General features: G+C 32.4%; 1 protein-coding gene across 2 annotated transcripts in view; it reads right to left on the bottom strand.

Annotated features, from left to right (window-relative positions):
* The window catches only part of LOC107449786 (uncharacterized), a 15,774-nt gene extending 12,048 nt beyond the window's left edge, over positions 1-3,726 (bottom strand). The window contains exon 1 of one of the 2 annotated variants that reach the window (XM_043042345.2): positions 1,865-3,726. In XM_043042345.2, coding sequence (XP_042898279.1) covers positions 1,865-3,385 — 1,521 coding nt within the window. In that variant the 5' untranslated portion in view covers positions 3,386-3,726. The remainder of the gene's footprint in view (positions 1-1,864) is intronic. The other variant, XM_043042346.2, reaches the window with a different exon arrangement.
* Positions 3,727-21,603: the final 17,877 nt, after the last annotated feature.

The following is a 21,603-nucleotide window of genomic DNA, read 5'->3' as shown; positions in this document are numbered from 1 at the left end:
TTACGAAAATTACAAAATTGACCAATTTTGACGAAAATTAAAATTGACCAATTTTGAACCCAATATAGCGAACCTTGCAAAAAAGCACCAGGCACACCCATCTTATTGATCCAGAAGCAGTAAATCTTTAGTTACTTTACTTATTATATCTACTTACGCATAATTACTTATTATTTAATAATAAGGTATTTAAATTTCAATATTAATATATTTTTCGTAAAACTATTGTTACACAATGTACTATTACTTTAATAAATGTTTAAAATCATAAAATAAATGTACAAACACAGTATCTAATAGAGCTTTATTTTAATTAGCAGAAAATTACTTTTGTGGGGGTCGATGGAGATTTCGAAAAATTATATAGGGGTCGATGATCAAAAAAGTTTGGCGACCCCTGCATTAGAGAATAATAATTTTCCTTCTAATTACTATAATTATGATATTTTAATAAAAAATTTTTAAGGACGTAAAAATAATTTGGCCAATATCGAAGCCCGCATAAGAGGTCTATGCCATGAAAATTAAGATTTTTTGTTCCTGAAGCATATAGATGATAGCACTTTTTTTTAGAAATTCGACTCTTTGAATGTTTTTTTGTTTTATTTTCAAGATTTTCAATAGGATTCAGCACTTGATTTATTTCTAAAGTTTTCTTAATGATTTGGTAATTTATTTTGATTTGGTTATTCTAACTGTAATTTTTTCTTTATTTATATCTCTTATATGTGGGCGTACCATTATTAGGTCTTACTCTGTGTACTTTCAAATTGTGTTTGTTTGTCATTAATTTTTATTTGCATTTACTTTTTAATTTTGCTTTTTCTTATTATTTGTTTGTCCATTATGGGAGCTCGGGGCACTGTCAGTATTACCACTAACAACAGAAAGTCCCATGAAGAAATGTTGTCTTGCTAACACATATATCTTATTTTTTAAACTTTTCGTTTTCTGCTTGAATAGTATTTCTGACTTTTAACATTAATAAAATGACTTCATACATAAGCTTAAAATAAATTTCTCTTTTAATCTTAAGACGTAGAAATCGTTCTCTCACAAAGAGCCACAAAAAGTCAAGATGCCAATTAAAAGATTATTTTAAGTTAATGGGCAATAATAATTCTTAGAAAAATGTGCATTAAGAAAAGTCCATAAATTCCTTATTGTTAGAATGGCGTCATCTTTGGACTTTGGAACAAATCAAAATCTCTAAATTTTCCCCATTTGAATGACAGTTAATTAAATTAAGGACATTCTTGCAACCAATTCCCTTAAAAATTTCTTGGCTTTTTCACGATGCAACTGCTAGCAAAATTATGGCCTGAATGGCCAAACCCCTTGTGCCTCGTCTGCGGAAATGACTTGTGTTAATTTTTACTTTTTGTTTATTGCTCAAAATTTAAAAAAAAAAAATTATAATCATTATTATTGATTATAGTTAAAACTAATAATAACTCTCTTAAATTGCTTAAAACTCTTTCCTGACACATTGCGGAAGATTAAAAAGGTTATTTAATTTCTATTTAAGGTTTTTTTCAATATGGCTATTTTAAGGCAAGAAATATTAAATTCATTCACATAAAACTTGGTAAAATATCAAATGTGTTCTTAAAACTTAAATAGAAATCGTAGAGGAAAAAAAAATCTTCAGGTTTGGCAGCACTTTAGTTCAGACAAAATCCAAATCTAGTCACCTCAATTCAAGCCATGTAATTTTTATGATTAATATCAACTCAAATTAATCAATGTAATATTTTATGAATGCGATTACAGTCATTTTCATTAGCAATCCTCAAATCAAAATATTATTTACTACCATCATTTTATGAAATGTAATAATCATTAGAAATTAACTGTGACTGACCTCACTCATTTTACTCTTTTCATCCAATTTTTTTGATATTAAAAGCAGTAACTCTGTAGCCAAAGCATTATTCTTCAGAACTATTTGCAACCATTCAGGAGAAGATAAAATACTGGTAGAATTTTTTAAGATGAATTCTACCACAAATGATTTAAGTTCTTTTTGATGAACCATATCGGCAATCAATAATACTTTGCATAAGTTTCTATTCGATAAAACAGACATCAAAAGCAAAGAACATTTCTTAGCCAGTGATGGTACATCATACTTATCAGCCACAACCAACAAGTTTAAAGCCAATTCTTCATCCATCTTTTCAACTGACCCTGTATAAATATATTCTAAAAAGGAAGAAAAGGTTTTTGCTTCTACATCAACAATATCTACAATACCTGTATTATTTTCTGTCATTTGTTGATCAAACATGGCGGCGAACACTGGTGATCTACAGGCTAATATATTTTTGTGGCCGGTCATCATCTCATTATCCACTCGAAACTGCACATCAGTAAATTCTTTATCCACAAGCAACTTACTGAAGTTTTGCTGTAAACAATAAACACTCTCCTCCTCTGAAGTCCTTCCGCTTTTGAATAACTCCAGTGACATAGATTGAGTTTCAATATCATACTTTTCATCTGCATAACAGTAATTTACCAAAGAGGAAGCAAGACAAGATATATCAAATTTTACTTCAATATCAATTTGTAAGATATTCATATCAATTTCAGCACCAGTATCGTAAACATTTTGTTGGTCACCAAAATAACGTAAACCAAACGATATCATCTTTTCTATTTGTTTTTCTTTCATAAGGTATGCACACCAAGATAAAGTATGGTGCCTTTCATCATTGATATCACTGAAAAGATAAAACTTATAAATCCCAGATCTCTGTTTAATAATCACTTTCACTGTAATGTCTCCAAGCTTTATTTCTTTAATATTCAACGGATATTTTTTGAAACTTTTGGATTCTTTTAACGACCATATAAATGAGGAATCATACTCACAAACATTTGTTTCAAGTTTACATCCAGTAATAGCAGTTTTACTTGTTGTCGGCGACAACGAATCATAATCTAGAACACTTTCCATGAGGCAGCATAGAGTTAATGTATCTTCTGGCCAATTTGACATTTCTTGCTTCAAAGTATCAACTGCAATTAGTTCATAATAAGATGTGGGATATTTGAACAAAGATTTTTTTTCAGTGAATAACTTAGACGTTTTAAAAACATTGCCTTTGGGACATAACAAATGGAATCGAAAGCTAACGGGAATTTCTTCAACAATATTAGAACTTCTGCTTAGTTCAAGGTAACACGAAACAAAATGTTTAAATTTACCTCGCTCTGAGGATTTAACTGACTTTTTAGGATCTAGAACTAATTTCCATTCACTATGACAAAATTTTTTAATTTGAAATGAAGGACTCTTGAGCTCCTTATAGTCTGGAATGCTATTAAATTTTTCAATCTTCCATGTACATAAAAATCCTTGAGTTTTATTGCCAGGCATGTTTATACTGGAGTCGATATTTAACAAACAATTAAACAGCAATATGTAATACTTAAAGGAGAATGAAACAATTGTGAATGTTAACGATCACCATTACACCCTTATACTCGAAAACAAGTGTTCAGTAAAGTGCTCTCTAAGAATGGAGCACAAGATAGAATATTTAATATTGAAAAGGCAAAGTGAAACTGAAACTACGTTCGCAAAATGAGTAACGTGTGTTTTTTTAAAACCGTTCCAACTTTTAAGTCCATTTTTATCTGAATCTCATACAGCATTGTAATTTCTTTTACGAACGATAATGGATGCACGAAGTACTCGCGGTCGTTTTTCTGCAACGTATTAATTGTAATGAAAGTTGTAGTTTTATATACTTTGTTAGCAGTGTAGCGGTTTAAAATATTTAATGGTCCCGCAGTGGACTGATCGTTAAGACACGGTTCCCAGCAGATCACTGAAGTCAAGCATCACTGGCTGCGGTCAGTGTGCGGGTGGGTGACCACTTTGATCAGCCTGCGTAGGGACCGAGGGTGTGCGGTATTGGTCCTCGTTAAACTGTGCTACCGTAAAAAAGTTCGACTTCGCGCGCAGGTCATCGGGCTACCGAAGCGGGGCATGCCATCCCTTCCGCAGAGGATCAAAATTGTGATGGCATGTCTTCGGATCATCCTCCGGGATGTTTCCCAGACCGTCGCCAATAGCCCATTGTGCAGATCTGCGCGACGTAAATTAACAACAACAACAAAATATTTAATGTAATATTATTATTTAAAACTGCAAAAAAGAGACTACTTTTTTATTTACTTCTTTATTTCTCACAGTAAATTCGCTCACTTGAGTGTTTACATATTACGAGGCTTGGCAAACAAAATAGTTGTTGTTGTAGTTCATTTACGTCGCACTACAGCTGCACAATGGGCTATTAGCGATGGTCTGGGAAACATCCCTGAGGATGATCTGAAGAAGCCATCACCATTTTGATCTTCTGCAGAGGGGATGGCACCCCCACTTCGGTAGCCCGACGACCTACACGTGAAGTCGGGCACTTTACGGTAGAACAGTTTAACGAGGACCAATACCGCACACCCTCGGTCCCTACACAGACTGATCCAAGTGGTCACCCACACACTGACCGTAGCCAGTGATGCTTGCAAACAAAATACATACACAAAATGCCTCAATTGTGGTGCCAAAGTTACGGGGAATCCCCGACTGAAGTGTAAGTAGTAGTTCCTGCAGCGATTCTTATTTCTATCAGTAAGTGTTGCTACCACAGTATGACGAGGTTACCGACCCGACAGCAGTCAAGAAAGCAGTCACATGCTTTCACCGTGCCGTATGGAGAGTTATAGGAAAGGTAGGTAGATACCTAATTTACGTCGTACCAGAACTTCACAATGGGCTATTGGCGACGGTCTAGGAGACATCCTTGAGGATGATCCGAAGACATGCAATCGCAATTTTGATCATCTGCGGAGGGGATGACATCCCTGCTTCGGGAGCCAGACGACCTGTACGCGAAGTCAAGCACTTTATGGTGGAACAGTTTAACGATGACCAATACTGCCGACACACTCCGTTCCTATGTAGGATAATCAAAGTTGTCACCAACTCGCTTATTGACCGCAGTCAGTGATGCTTGACCAAAGAATATATAAGTGAGAAGAAGACCAGCTCTCATAGGCCCCATGTAAACCTGTTCCGGAGGCGACGGTTGCCTCCATCTAGGTGAGGAAGTATTGCTAGGAAAACAACCTGCCTCCTAACAGAAGGTCCCTCCATCCTTACCCCGTAAGCAGCCCCATTCCTCTGAGCTCCCAACAAACACCTTTCTCCTTGTCTCCCCCCACTCATGTAAACAGCTAATGAAAAGTGGCTCAAACCCAGTCTGCTTTTGTTCTTTTGTATGGTTATGGAAAAGGTTTACTTATTAAACAAGGAAAATATTTACTTGTGACGAATTCATTAAAAAGTAAATATAATTTATTATTTTAGCATAGGTGTATAATTTAAATAGATATCGGTCACTCAGAGCCGGATTATACCTTTCGTAGGCCCTAGGCATAGCCGCTTTTGGGCCCTCCCCTCCTTCACCCACTCCTCCCCTCTTTTCAAAATATATGCTAAAATTTTCTTGCATATTTTTTTTAAACATTTTTATTAATATGGATTTTAATTTACAAATTTGTTTATCGAACTTTATCTGCAATACCGACATACTGCCGATATTGCAGTTGATATCGATAGTACAATTATGAGTAGTTCGATCGATAACTATGTAAACACTTCACGTCAACAATACAACAACAAACCAGCAAAGAAAACAGTGAAATTGATAGTGAGATAAATTACAAGAAATATTTACGCCATTTTAGATGTATTAATTTCAGAAATGACTACAAGGCGTAAAGCTTACACTTACAGTACGATAATTTCGGTTTTCTTGTTCACAAAAATTTGTCAGAATCTGAAATTAAACTAAAAGCGCAAAATTTTGTGAAAATTTACTCATCCGATTTAGAGGAAAACTTTGTAGATGAATTTTTACTATTTTAAAATTTGTATGAACATAAATCTGCGCAAGAAATGTTGAAGGCTCAAATTAAAGATAAACTTGTAAATACTTTTCCTAACGTTCACATTGCATTAAGAATATATTTGTCGATTCTTGGATCAAATGCAGAAGGAGAAAGATCTTTCTCCAGATTAAAATTGATAAAAAATTATTTGCGTTCAACAATGAATCAAGATCGTTTGGCATCGCTCGCACTTATGTCTATTGAATACGACATTTTGCGTAGTTTGGAATTCGACAGCATAATACAGGATTTCGTTGAATCCAAAAATCGCAACAAAGTAATATATTAGATCATAAGATTCTGCAAAATAATATATTACCGAAAAATATTATATTTTTATATGTATCTTCATAATTTTGTGCAAAATACACTTGTTGTTTTTAAAGCTAAATTATTTTTGTCAACAAATTTTTTTCCTCCCAAGTTTTTCGTAGGCCCTAGGCACGTGCCTAGTGTGCCTATAGGTTAATCCGGCCCTGCGGTCACTTAAAGATGTCACCTTAAACAGTCACTTTAAAGATGGCGAAAAATTTGCTGTTAAACAAGTTTAGAGACTCTATGATGGAAGAAAGATGTGCGCATGCGTCGGCTCAAAAAACTTTGGCGCTTTTATTGTCATACAGAGAGACCTTGCTGGCCCCTGCTACGTATCGGAGAAGCTAAACTTCTTCTCTCTTATATATTCTTTGGCTTGACTTGTACTGGGAACCGTATTTTTTGTTGTACTGGGAGCCGTATTTTTACGATCAGTCCACTGCGGGACAAGTCATAGAAGAAGGGATTAGTTAATTCTTTCGAACGTTAGTACGAAAGACGCATATTCTTAGTTTGGAAACTATTATGGAATTCAGAACTGCATTATTTGTTCTTAAAGCAAGCACCGAGGACATTTTAGAAAATATGGATGAATGACCGTGTGACGCTAAGCACCAATGGTGCTAGGGCTTTAAATTCGTCGTAAAACTTCTGGGTTAGCGTGCTTCCACTACAATTATTCAATTCCGATTCACTATCACTAGTTTATAAGACTTGTTAACGCAATTCTATCTGGAAGTACCTTTTGATAGATGACGTTTGACATAGTCGAGATGCCTAGTTTGATGGATGGAGCACAGTGAACAGTTGATTCGCTATTTGTAAACGCGACATTGTCCTCCACACGCTCTTGGTACTCAGTGTCGATCAAACACAACAGGGACCAGTACACACTCGATTTGTAATTGCAATTCCAGAGCGACCACACTGACAACCGAGATCTCAATACAGCTCTAAAAAAAAGGTGATCTTAATACAGCTGTCAACACCAGAGCTGAAAATCTTTGTCTATAGCTGAACCCCCACATTTGATTTCAGAAGTGGGGTTACTCAAGGTTACTAGACAGTGAGGTTTGCTCTTGAGGTTTTTTTTCTATGACTTCCGCACTCATAGACGCAATCTCATCTTTCAATGTTATTCATTTTATCTTGTACTTTGTTTTAAATATAAATTGACCATTCAAACTAATCTATTCAGCTTTTTATAAAACTAAAATTAGTTTATTAAGGAATATAAAATTTTAGGCATATTTAGTTTTTTTTGATACCTCATTAAGTTTTGGTTTTTTTTTTTTTTTAAATTCTAATTCCGAATGAGTAATATGCATTATTAATTTGCCACAGCGAATGAAATTCCCTAGGTTCGTTCTTAATTGGATAAGTTTTAAAATTTTTATTTAGTAGCTATTTAATTGTATAAGGTAGTTTCGACATTCACTGTTAAATTTGAACTTGACTTGAACAATGATTTAATTGTTGGTCATACTTTTTTTCCTCCATTTCAATTTGTTTTAAATGTTGAATAAGAATATTTTTTTTTCCTCGTAAATGTTTTTAATACTATTTCTATGCAAATTTCTATTTGCTTGTTTGATGAATGCTTAATAACACGAATACTTAATTTGAATGCTGAAAGGAAAATTTGCTTTTAAAATATGTTTTTAGAATTATAAATGATCAATCTATTCACACATTTTCTCTGTTTACCACGTATAATAACACTGGCTCGAGTCAAAGTGTGAAATTTTATATAAATAATACCACTACTTTCTTAATACTAAAATATTCTACAATTTATATTATTTGAAAGTTGAAGCAGAATAAATTAATGTTCCTCACATGATTTTGTTGAAATTTTTTTTTTAATTTTCCGAATTTTCATGAATGAGATTTTAAAGAAGATAAAATAAAATTTTAATAGTAATAAAATTGAATTGATAGTTGACCTCGAAGCTCTATGACAGATAAGAGGCCCAGCTGCAAAATAACTTGGGCCCCTCACTGGACCCATAGTCACGAATCTTGGCTCAATAAGGGTTCAGAGGGCCGTTATAAGGGCTCTATATATAGGACCCATATTTTATTTTATAACCGTCGTTGAATAACCTATCAAATTTTGAGTTTACGGCTACCAATGTTCAACTTCGTAGCCTTTTGATTTTGAACCAGAAGATGAACGAATTCCTGGATCAAGTATCGGGAGAAATTTGTTTAAGTGGGGATCTTTTTGATGGAACTAACCCGCATTTGCTACACATGGGGAGGAAAACCACAATAACCTTTCACGGTTAGCCTGACTGCAAGGAGACTTTAACCCATGATCCGTTTACCACTGAGGATATTTTACGCTAACACTCTGGTGGGTGTGATTCGGTTGCGGAATTCGTGTCCACCGGCCATTGTTCTGATTCGAACCCGGGTTTCCCTCAATGGGAGGGGAGCGTTTTATCCCCTGAGCCACCAGGAGATAGCATAGGGATAATGAATTCTCTCTTTTTTCCCGCAGGGAAGGGGGCAGGAGGTTTGAAAAGCATCACACAAAATGAGGCATCTTTAGAGCGGTAATATTTTCTGATATCCCCGCCCTACAGAAAGTTTCGGTTATCAGAACTTGAGTTAATTACAACCGAAGGAAGGATATTTACTGATTGAATTATAGTTACAAGTTTAAAACATCTGTTTTTATTATTAGTATATAAATCATTATTTTAGCATTTTTCTTATATGAAAGTATATGTTGTATGCATTTAGCAGAACAAATTCAAAACTGAACCCTTGGAATTAAATTAGTTAATCGTTGTTTTAAAATCGTTATACTTAAATATGTTTTATTTCACGCTTTTAAATTAAAAAATAAGTAATGCAACCATAAATTCGTTCATATAAATATAAATCTTTTTCATCAAAGCAGTTATTTATAGCATTTATTATGAATTTGGCCATGTACAGCGTTTACCGATAACCACTTTTTATAAATGTCTTTAGAATCCTCTTAGAGTTTAAGTTAAGATGAACTAATTTGTAAGGAATAAGCGTACGAACAATTATTTGAATTTTAGAAAAAAAATTATCCCTATCGAAATCTGCCAAATCGTGTCATCCGCAAATAATTATCCACCTGCTAGTGAATTGTAATAAATCAAATGCCCTTCTTTTGTAGATCACCATTTTTTTTCTTTTCTCTCAAAATAACTTATAATTTATTAAATATGGAATAATTCTTGCCTTTAAGAATGTTAAAAAAGAAAAAAAAATCATATTTTGCGTTACAAGTAAAGGGAAATCACGAAAATGTCTTTCAGATCACTTGACGGTTAAAGGATTCTAGCTAACTGCTCATTAGTTGCAATGATAATATTTTTTTTTTTTATAATAACTCATCTTTTTTTAGAATCCTTGAGAGTCAGCCAATCGTCTTTGAGAATATTACGAAACGCTCTTCTTATTTTTGCAATTTTTAGCTCAACCCAGTAAACGAAGTAACTAGCAATTTAAATATTGGAGTAACATTATAATTATGAAAATAACTTATTTTAGTTAAGATTAAATTAAAATTAAAATAATCAGATTTTGCGTTACATGCAGAGGAAAACCAAGAAAATGTTTTTCAGATTGTTAACGGTAATAGTATTCTAGCTAGATGTTCATTATCTCAATGACATTACTTTTTATATCAAACATTTCTTTATCATCCTATCCTATCATCTTTGTGAATAAATCAAAGGGACTCGTAATTTACGTATCGGACTAAAATCATATTGATGAAAGTTATAAAATTAACTTATTTTAATTAAGACTAAATTAAAATACTAATCATATTTTGCGTTATAGGCAAAGGAAAGCCGTAAATGTTAAATTACGTAAATATTAATTATCGCAATGAAATTATTTTTCATGCGCATGGAAAATTAAAAACCTAAATAACATCCCAGACTTCATAAAAAGTAAAAATCTCATGAGCTCCCGTTTTCAAGTTTAATTAGAAGTAAATTGAAAATGGGTTAGTGTCATAGTTCTGTGAAAGGAACTTTTAAACCGAATGTTTTGTGTCATTTTTATTTATGCAAATATAGCTGGAAATTTTAATTTATGTTCGCTTCCACCATTTCATTCGCATTTTTGTCAACTTTAACGGTATCTTTTTTCAAACTTCACAGCTTCTTCATATTTTAGTGAAACGTTTTACATGAAGATGGCGCCGTGGTGGCTCAGGGCATAGAGAGTTTGCATTCCAATGAACTAAACTGAGTTCGAATCCCAGAAATGTTTGGTCGATACGAATTCATCACCTGGCTCGCACCGACTACAGAGCTGATGTAAAATATTCTCAGGGGTTGAAGGATCATAGGTTAGAGTCTCCTTGCCATCAGGCTAACAGTGGGAGGTTTTCCTCACCATGAAATGCAAATGCGGGATAGTTCTATAAAAAAATCCTTCACGAAGACAATTTTCTCCCAATACTTAAATCAGAAGTTACTTTGTCTTCTGGATTGGGTTCAAAATTATAAGGCTACGGAGTTGAACATTAGTAGTCGTAAACCTAAAAAATTGGGTCAGCTGTTCAACGATGGTTATAAAGAAATGAAAATACTTTATTCCGATTCAGTTCAGAGCAATAATTTAGTTAGTAATAATAGTCTTATAGAGATCAATGAGATATTTTGAAAATTCTTTCCGATGTTTCGTTGCATTCTAAATCGAAATACCACAACTTTGGTGATGTCACTAAACATTTACTGATAAACTATTTTCCAGATTGGCCAGAGGATATTTTAACTTACTGCTGTCACATGGTAAGTATGATATATTATTATGTGTGGCCAAATGAAATTTCTGATGCTGGGTGTAAACGTGAAACATATGTTCGTGGCAAGAAAAAAGGAAGGAAAGAGTCACTTCTTTGAGTTTGAAAACGTATGTTAGTTTGATATGAAAAAATATTATTTTTAATGATGCTGCCATCTAGTGAAACTTAAGAGATATAAAAGTTTTTCATTTTTCCTTCAAAGAATGTTGTAAATAAAATTTATTCTTCGTACAACTCTCATGTCGTTAAAATAGCTTTTACTTTTTTTTTTATAGAGAAAAACAGAACATTAAAATAATTTTTTTTTTCAAATTATAAATGGTAAAACAAATGATTATCTTTATGATGTACACCTATATATGTTTCTGTTTTATTTACAGAGCAAGTAAAACAGAAGCAGATTAAATTAAAATAGAAGCAACTAGAATAAAATTAAAGTAGATAAAAAACAGCATCATTTATAACATATGATCACCTTCAGTTGAAATTCTACAAATAAAATATATTAATAAAAGAGTAAAAGGAAATTTAATAGTTACTTTTACACTTCACGAACCTTCTTTTGCGAATTTCTACTGAGGTATTTACAGAGGGATTATGCACTATTAAAACGATTTTTCGCCCACAAGAAAGATTTTAAAAGCCGTCTTCCATCCAAATATTAAAAAAAAACCTAGTTAAATAATCAAAAATATTCATTAATTCTAAATTACAGTTTTAAAACACAAAATTGATAAAATGTAAAATCAAACCCCCCCCCCCCCAAGAATTGCTATGGTGACGAACAAAACTTCGAATTATTCAAAATATTTTTACTGGTCATTTTAAAATTTATATATGTTCATCTTTTAGGAAATTTAAAAATTTCGCGTAGCTCTAGAAATCGCGTAGTTACTATGCCAATTTTTGACATATACGTGGGAACTGTTTATTTCCACGGTAGTAGTTTGAAGTAGCAACATCTGCTGAATACCGTGGATGGGACAACACATTTCATCGAAGTGATACTAACATTTCACTCACTGGTCCGACCACATGGGGGGAGATTGTTTTTTAGGTGTACCCCTGAAAAACAATCTTGTGATACACTAAATAGGATGTTTCAATATTTATTTCAAATTAATCAACTGTTACTTTTATAATTCACCATTATTGGATTGGCATATTTTTTTCGGTACGACCTGCTACCTAACCAGAGGGCCGGATCCAGAAATTTTTCCTGGGGGGGGGGTCATGGACTCAGATCCCCCCCCACAATAAATTTTTTTCATAAGAAAATTTTTTTTCTAATATTTTTTTTGAAAAAAAAAAATCTGGGGTTTTCAATGATGATCTTTTTATTTATTTTTTCATAGTGAGCAATAGAAAAATACATAAATAATTCAAGCATAGTGCGAGATTTTAGTTACGAGTTTCGCAAGTTTCCCATCTTCACCTTTATACAATCTTTGGTTAAACCTGTTGAAGCGTGCTTGGAGCGCTCGGTGCGCTTCAACATTATTAATGTTTACAATGAAACTATGACGAATCTTTTGGATTATGATTCTTGAAACAGTGAAGAACATAATAAGATGAAAAAAAATCGATTTTTCTGACCTACTTAGGTGTATATGCCCCCTTAAATAATTTTTGAAATATTTTATTTCTTTTGTAAACTATTAAAAAAATTATTATTTTTATTTCCCCCCCTCCAATTTGGGGGGGGGTCATGACCCCTATGACCCCCCTGCTGGATTACCCACTGTACCCAACTTGCAGCCATGATTTCCATTGATATAATTTCAAGGATACACTCATTCATGCAGTTGCATAGAAATATTGTAAAAAAATCCGTCTTTCATCATCTGTAAGTATATGATGGTAAGAAAAACTTTTGATATTTGAAGCAGTTTGTATATTGTTTTTGATGTTACACGTCTCCATAAATTCACATGTAATCCGATTTCATTGTTTCTGAATCATTTCAGTTTCATGTAGACCAGGGGTGTCAAACTCGTGGCCATTGAAAGGTGAACATTTTTGCAGCCCAGTCAATATATCCAACGCAAAGTAAAAATAAAATAGAAATGTGAATTAGAAAGGAAACTAGCATATAAAATTATAATATACTTTATTTATAAACCATAGGGATCATTTTAAATTGTACGCGAAAATGTAAAATTCTAATTGGCTTGCGGCACCTGCCCTTCCAGGGATACTGCATCTTATCAAAAATACGCAGAAAAAATTTCAAATCTTAGAACAGAATTTGAAACAAGGTTTAAAGATTTTAATTCTTTGGAACACAAATTTTGTTTGTTTTCTTCGATTTTCTCTATAAATATAGACTCAGTACCCAGTAATATGATTCTGTGCGACTCAAATTTGAAGACAAAATTCATTGAATTGGGTGTGCCTGAATTTTACAAATATTTACCGGCAAGGTTTGAAAATACTCGAAAATTCGCATATGAAATTATTTCCATGTCTGGAAGTACTTATCAGTGCGAGCAATTTTTTTTCTGTTATGAATGAAAAAAAGTCTCCTGTCCGAAACTATATTAATAGCTCTCGTTGGGTCAATTTTTAAAGTAGTCTCGGCCAATAAAATTTCTCTCGAAATAGGAAAGATAGTAGCAGAGAAGAGATGTCAAACAATAATTTTACTTTATATATGCTTATTACAACGTACTATTCAAAATAAAAATATTTGTTTCTCTAAACACTGATTTTTGTTCCAACTTTTTTTTTGAGGCCCACCTAAAGTTATGCATTTTTTATTTGGCCCAAGTTTGCTTTTGAGTTTGACACCCCTGATGTAGACTTTTCGAATTCTATAGTTTGGGTAACGTTTAATGCAGCCGTCCATTCCGATTGTGCTTGGTTGTGATCTTTATCTAGTCATGATTTGAATTCTTCATAACTATTGCGCTGAGTCATTATTATGACTCCAAACAGGGCCGTTCCGTCTCGATTTTTAAGTGTAAGGAAAAAATATTTTTGGCACCCCCTCCCTATATTAAGGATAATAGTAATTAATATAAAAACTTAATTTTTACTCCGCACTTATTTGATAATGATCAAAATAAAAACTGGATAAGGTATAACATTTTGTTTTGTTTTATATTTTAACATGCCAAAATACAAAACATTAAGGAAATATTGCAAAAAATTCGAAACTGATTAAATGTATACACATTTAATTATTCAGTTGTATACAGATGTTTCCTTCTAAAGTTTCTTACTTGATTATGTGAATTCACTGCTAAATATTTGTTATAAATATCAGTACATTTCTTCATTTTATTTATCCTCCCCTAATCATAATTTTTTTTTCATGGATCGTTTCGCACAGCGTGGTCTTGAATAACCGTATAAAATTTAACGAATTAAGTTTGGATCGCTTTAATCACCCATAATAATTACCCGACTCGACACCATCAGATTTCCATTTATTCTGATCACTATAACATTTCCAAAATGCCTTTTCCTAATATTTTGCTGAAAAGTACGAATGATTTTTATTAATCCGGCATTTAAATTTTGTTGGCTAGAGGGTTGATTTTTGATAACGTGGACATTTACATTATTGATTAAAATAAAAAACTAGTTAAGATATATCGTACGATTTAATGTAACAAAAACGAGATTAGTTTCCAGTTCACCTAATGTATTAACGAAAAAATCAACAAAACTTAAAAATAAAAATTAATGTGATAAATGTGTTGATGTCTTAAAAATAAAGTAAAAATGTGACGATTTGAAATTTTTGTTGGATATCAGGGAAAAATAAAAAATAAAAGGCTTGATATAATTTTTGTTATTGTTACTTATACCACTTTTTTATTTTCTAATAACTATATCCGTCGTTGAACAGACGACGCAATTTTGGGTTTACGACTACTAATGTTCAACTCCGTAGCCTTGTAATTTTGAACCAATCCAGAAGACAAGGAAACTCCTTGATCAGTAACCCCAGAGGTATGATTTGCTACGGAAACATGGAGGACTTTGTGTCTCGACAGATTTAACGTGCATCAGTCACCATTTACTATACGGGGAGTCTTCGGCCGACAGGGATCAAAACCACGAACACTTGGACATGGACCTAGTGCCCTACCAACCTGGCTATCCCGGCCTTGCTTATGCCACTTGCCAATACCAGAAAGCCTGCTGATCAAATGAATTTTTAAGTCAGAGGGAGCGATTTTTGCTTTCACAATGGTGCCACCTTTGGCCAAGAATTCGACTTCAGCCACACACACGTCATAGCCAGTTTTACAGGAAGGATCCAATCATACTCCATTCCGTTCATCTTTAGATCGTAATTTTGACCTGAACCAGAAAACGATCAATATTCAAGTCAGATGCTCCAATTCATATCCCAAGAGGTATTGATTTATTAATTGAACTTCAAGGACTTTGTTACCCCGACCGATTTAACGTGCACCAAATCACCATTTAATACACGGGTATTCTTTGGCCGACCTCACGTTCTCACGTACACGTGCCCAATGTCCTACCAACCAGTCTACCCCGGCCCTAATAATTTTCCCTTTGTTAATTTTTAAGAAATTTTAAAAATATTACTTATTAAAGAAAACAACACTATTGGCCATTAAAATTGCTACACTAGAAAGGCAACACATCACGAACGTGACATTTGCAGGACGGATAAAGTATGTTGTGGTATGCAAATGCTTATCAGCACATTCATGCAAAGCAGGCGGCGGTAGCGACACCTACATACAATGAGTTTGAAGGAAGAGTTTTGGCAGTAAGTTTCTCATACTGAAATTGAATTTCAGCGTTGTTCTTGGGTAAAAAAGTTCTTGTAATGCCTCGTGTAAGAAGGAGAAATGCTTATTAGCATGAGTCTGAGTTTGATCGAGCTCGAATTGTGACCTACCGGGATTGCGGTTTATCATACCGAAGTATTGCTGCTCGTGTTGGTTGAGATCCCATGACTGCTACTCAGCCGCTTACTAGGTTTATACCTTGAACCGTCCCTAAACTCAAAAGATCATTTTAAAGAAAAACGTATTAGTTTCAATAAAATTTTCATTCGATTTTATAATTTAGCTCAAAAAATAAGAATAAGCGAGATGAACATTAAATATTTAAAAATGCATTTTAATCTAGATATAAATGACCACTCAGTTACCAAGCCACACGAACTTCGTCTTTGATATGCTTCTTTAAAAAAAGATAACATCAATCAGAAGTATGTAGGGAAAAAAATACTACAGGGGAATCATATATCACTGCTTTATTTTTCATTTTATTTCCCTTTACCTTCCAGAAATTACTTTAGAGAGTTTGCAATCACTCATAAAAGTTTTTTTTTCTTCCTTTACAACTGCAATAAATTTACTTCTTCTCTTACGCAGAAGGCAAAATTGTATCAGAAGTTAAAAGTTTTATCGTTCTGTACGAATAAGGAAATAAATAAATAAAAAAAAAAGTAATAAAAAGTTAAACAGTAGCCCAAGTCGTTGACACCGGCCATTCATTGAAGACATAGGCCCTTCAGCTATCTAGGACTGGGAGGATTGTAGCCGTCAATTTTTGATGGAGAGTTTACGGCGATAAAAGATTGATGGTTTGTTGATGACGAAAAACACTGAACTAGCAATTTTTATTTTTTTACTTGGCGTTAAATTTATTTCCTAGGTTTCCAAAGTTATTTTCCCTTAGGATATTTCCATGCATTACTAAAACCTAAAATTAAATATAGGGTGAAACCATAAACTTTATACTTATTTGAGTCGTTAAAAAAAAGTTTAAGAAAATGACTTAAAAAGGATAGCTGATGATGACCACGTAAAAACCTTTCAGCACAAATTCTCTTTCATCCACACAATAGTATTTAAAAATATAGAGAAAGTAAGTTCAGATAAATCTAGAGTAAACCACGAATTGTTTTTCAAGTTACCAAAATTCTAGCAAAATATGAGAGTAATACACAGGGGAGAAATAATCCTACCCTAATTGCTAAGTTGATATTTTTAGAGCATTTTGTTATCATTTGAAACTTCATGGTTTATACTAGGTTTACTCCAAGCCTTACATTGTAATATACCAATGGAGATGAAACAGAATTGCCGTGAGAAGTTATTGCCACATTTAGGCACTCTTTTAAGGGCCATTTTCACTCAATTTGACACATTAATTGATTGGTAAATGTATTCACCAGTGAAACATTTTCATTTGTTTGTGAAATTTCACATGCAGTGGGAATGGTTTATTATTCAGGTTGCTTACTGAAGTCTGTAAATTGTAAAAACGTGCTCAGTAATTATAAAAGTAGTGTCAAGTCATAGTAAAAGAGTTATCTACCTTTATTTTTTATCTTCAAACTTCCCATAAGCTTTGTACTTTGAAAATGAAGGTAACTAGTGATAATTAACTTTTATTTTTCTTTGTAAGATTTTTTCATCAATTATAGTGCTAAAAAAACTCGATCAAACAAACACGCGTTTTTTTAGCATTAATGCCCACATGGTATCAGGCCAACAATAAAAATATGTTTTGAGTCACGTAGTAGTAGTACTATATTTACGAATGCTAGTAACCGCATACTGGACTATTAGCGACGGTTAGAGAAACAAGGAATAACATCTCTAACTATGATCCGAAGAAATTTTGAGTACAGTGCAAAATGTTTTGTTTACTTTCTGATGTTTATACGACGAAATAATTATAACTCATATTCTTGCCATCTCTGTTTAATTTTCTTTAGTGAAGTCTAATTTTGAAGAAAATGGCTGCTGAAGACGTAGTTGAAGTTGAAAATCTTTACTTGATTCTTAATTGGAATGGAAGTTAGGCACTAATGCGACGAGCATTCGAACAGGACGCTTCTTGTCAGGATAACACTACCTGAATGACGCCCACCAGCATCGCGTTCGAGCGATCGGAACATCTCGACCATTTTTTAATTTTATTTGTTGACTTGCCATGTGACGAGTGGTTATTTTCAGGTCTATTTATTACCATAGACATCAAATCATGTTTGAAAGAAAAATCTTGACTTTATTTTTAGCATGTAAATTATATTTTGCAAGTATTTCTAGGTTGTGAAGGATTTTCACGGATTGTAAGTGCGCTAGATGCTAGGTTGCTTTGTGTCACTACAAAAATCTCAATTGTTTTGCTGTATTTCATTCATGAATACTATAAAAGTTCCTATTCGCGATCGCAACGCTCGAGTACGCCCTCTAGCGGGAGCCTGAAAATATCGGGCATTAGTTCCATCATAACCTTTGGCAATGACGGACGCCATTTTCTTCGCATCAAATAAAAAGCAAAATTTCCCTAAGGAAAAGGTAGAAGAACTTTAAAAAACTGTCCAGAACATGCCAAACATTGAAGCAGAACACGTCAAGCATTTGAAGAACAATTTCTCAATAATTTTTACCTTTCTATTACCAACAACATAACTTCCGATTTCATCATCACTTGCTGTTACAGATGTGTGTATTACGGTAAAATAATTTTTTCTGTCTTCAATTCATTACAAATTGAAGTGAAGTCAACATTGCTTTCGTCACTCCAATGTGTAAATGTGAATTCAGAATGTACACAGAACTGTATAATAGTTATAGAATATTCTTCTTCTTTATAGAATAGTACATATTTCTGTATCTATATAATTCGGAAAACAACAATAAAGAATCATCCGAACTACTTGAAATAGTTTCATTTGTGCTGATTATTAATAAATTTTTATCTTTCTCTTGGTAAGTATTTTTTAGTTTTGAAAGAATAATTTCAACTAGAATTCAGCTATTCTGTTTTTAAGCTACATATTCAAATTCATATCGAGATCTTACAATTATAAAATTTTGATGTGTGGTATGTTATCTAAAATTAACGAAGGAATAATCTATGCATATATTATTTGAAAATAAAATTTTCAAACGAAGAACACATCATTTGGAATTCTCCGGATTTATAAATCAAGTGAGTGTTATGATTTTTATAATAAAAAAATTTCTTGCAAAAAATTTTTTGTTCTTATTTGATGTCCGTTCTCTACGGAATGGTTTTTTACGTCTGATTAAGAACTATAAGAATAAAAAAAAGAAACAATATGAAAGTTTTTATTTCAGTATGAGGAATTTTTAAAATCGTTTTTTTTATCCTACGAATTCTTTATTTTACGTTTTTTAGCTTATAATTTTTGATAAAAATTGTTGTCAAAATACTTTTTTTGAAAAATTAAAAGGTATAACATTATGCGTTTTATGCATACTTCTCGCATATTCTAATGTTTGAAGTATTATGATTTTGAAAAGTATGTAATAAAAATTCGGTATTTATGCATTAACGCTACAGATTTGACGGTTTCTTAAGTGCCGCCAATCTACATCTAGAATTTTTGTGACAAATCATAAAATAAAGCACTTTATTTAAAATCGAAGTAGTCAATCGGATTTCGGTGGAAAATGGGCCGATATCGAGTTCAACATAGATTCAAAACAATCTCTATTTTCTTTCATCTGGATGCTGTCGCCATATGACAAAAATGCCACCGCAGTCCGGTTATGTATGAACTCTAATAAATAAGATTCCAAATGAAAGATCATTTCCAAAACGTACATTAACAAAGATAAAGTTTCATGTCATGGGAATTGGTACATTTTCGTTTTTTCGGTAAAATATTTCGCTCCTGAAAAAATAAAATTGCATCTTGTTTTGTTTTGGGCAAATCCCAAAGACGCATTTTCGTAGCACTAAAAAATGGCATAAAAAAAAGAATTTTTTTCTTTCTTTTCCTTCTTTCGTAAACGTTCTTTATTTAACGTTTTTTAGTTTCTAAATAATGATTTTTATTGAAACTTAAAATTTTTTGATATAAATTGCTGTTAAAAAACTTTGTTTACAAAATTGTATTACATAAAATTATGAGGCTTTACGTCCTACTTTTTGTTCATTTTAATTTTTGAAGTAATAATTCTTAAAACTATGGAATGTAAAGTTTAAATGGGCTTTTCATATTATATCATTAAATTTAGTAAAACTATTTCTTAGGCATTAGGTTTTAACTCTTATAAGAATATACACATTTTTTTCAGCTTATTTACAAATATTTTTCCGATGTGTTTTGGATGTTCCTTCTCTCTCTCTCTCTCTCNAAACAATTTTTTAAAATAAAAAAAAAAAGAGATGCCATTTTGTTTTTGCTTGCATAAGAAAGAATATCATAAATTTTTCTTTCTTTAAATTTAATGAGCCACAATAAAGTCGGAACGTTACAATGCTACACGCTACATTAAAGACGTTTCCAGAGTAACTGAATGACTGTTCTTATAGAAATCGCAGGTATTCCTCTCATACAACAACGCCCTCTATAGTTCGTTGCGATCTCGAATAGTAATAAATAATATAAATACATGACCATGTCTACAAAGATTTTAGTAATAAACGCATATTGTTGCCAAAAGTCTGCACACAACTTTTTTCAAAATAGATACTTAATACCAGAGTTGGCTAAAAATGTAATCGATTACATTTTTTGATTACAGTAATCAATTACTTGTAATCATGATTACAATATTGAATACAGTAATCAATTACTTGTAATTGTGATTACAAAGTTTGATTACAGCTGTAATCATGATTACATAGTCGATTACAGTAATCAATTACTTGTAATCATGATTACAAATTTCAAAAAATTTTGATTACAGCTGTAATCATGATTACAATTTTGATTACAGTAATCAATTACTTGTAATCATGATTCCAAGTAATTGCGATTACAAGTAATCACAACAAAAACGATTACTAGTAATTATGATTACGAGTAATCAAAATATATGATTACAAGTAATCAAAATATATGATTACAAGTAATCATGATTACACGGAATTTGATTACATGTAATTTGATTACATGTAATTATGATTACATGTAATCTAAATACACGATTACAAGACTATTGTATTCCTTTAAATGATTATATTTCACAGTAGATAGTAGAATGTACATATTTTATAATGATACATTTTGCACGTATTAACATGTACTGCATTTTCTACGTATTTGTATACAAATGAAAGTAACTAAAATGTATGTACACATGATTTTATCTAGTGCATATGTTCAGACATTTTAGTTTCACGCACATGTACATACACTCATATTGTAGGTATAAAATATATGTACGCATGTATATAGATAATAACGTATATATGTGCAAACAATGTAGACATGTACATTTATACACAATGAATATATGCATTTTATCCAAATACTTGTGTATGTAAAATGTATATCTATGTTCATGTACGCATGTATATACAAGTACTTGTGTTTGTACGAACATACATACATTGTCTGTACAATGTATGTCCCATGCATGCATGTGCAATTTATTTATGAACAGTATAATATATGTATGCATGTACAATATAGGTATATCTGTAGGATGTACAATATATGTATGTATACATGTACATGATATGCATGTCCAGTGTATTTATGTACATGTACATAATATGTTCATGCTCAATGTAAGTATCCAAATATG

The sequence above is a fragment of the Parasteatoda tepidariorum genome, chromosome 1 (genome assembly GCF_043381705.1).
Source record: "Parasteatoda tepidariorum isolate YZ-2023 chromosome 1, CAS_Ptep_4.0, whole genome shotgun sequence".
In the NCBI taxonomy this organism is placed as follows: domain Eukaryota; kingdom Metazoa; phylum Arthropoda; class Arachnida; order Araneae; family Theridiidae; genus Parasteatoda; species Parasteatoda tepidariorum.
This window is presented reverse-complemented; position numbering and strand designations above follow the sequence as displayed.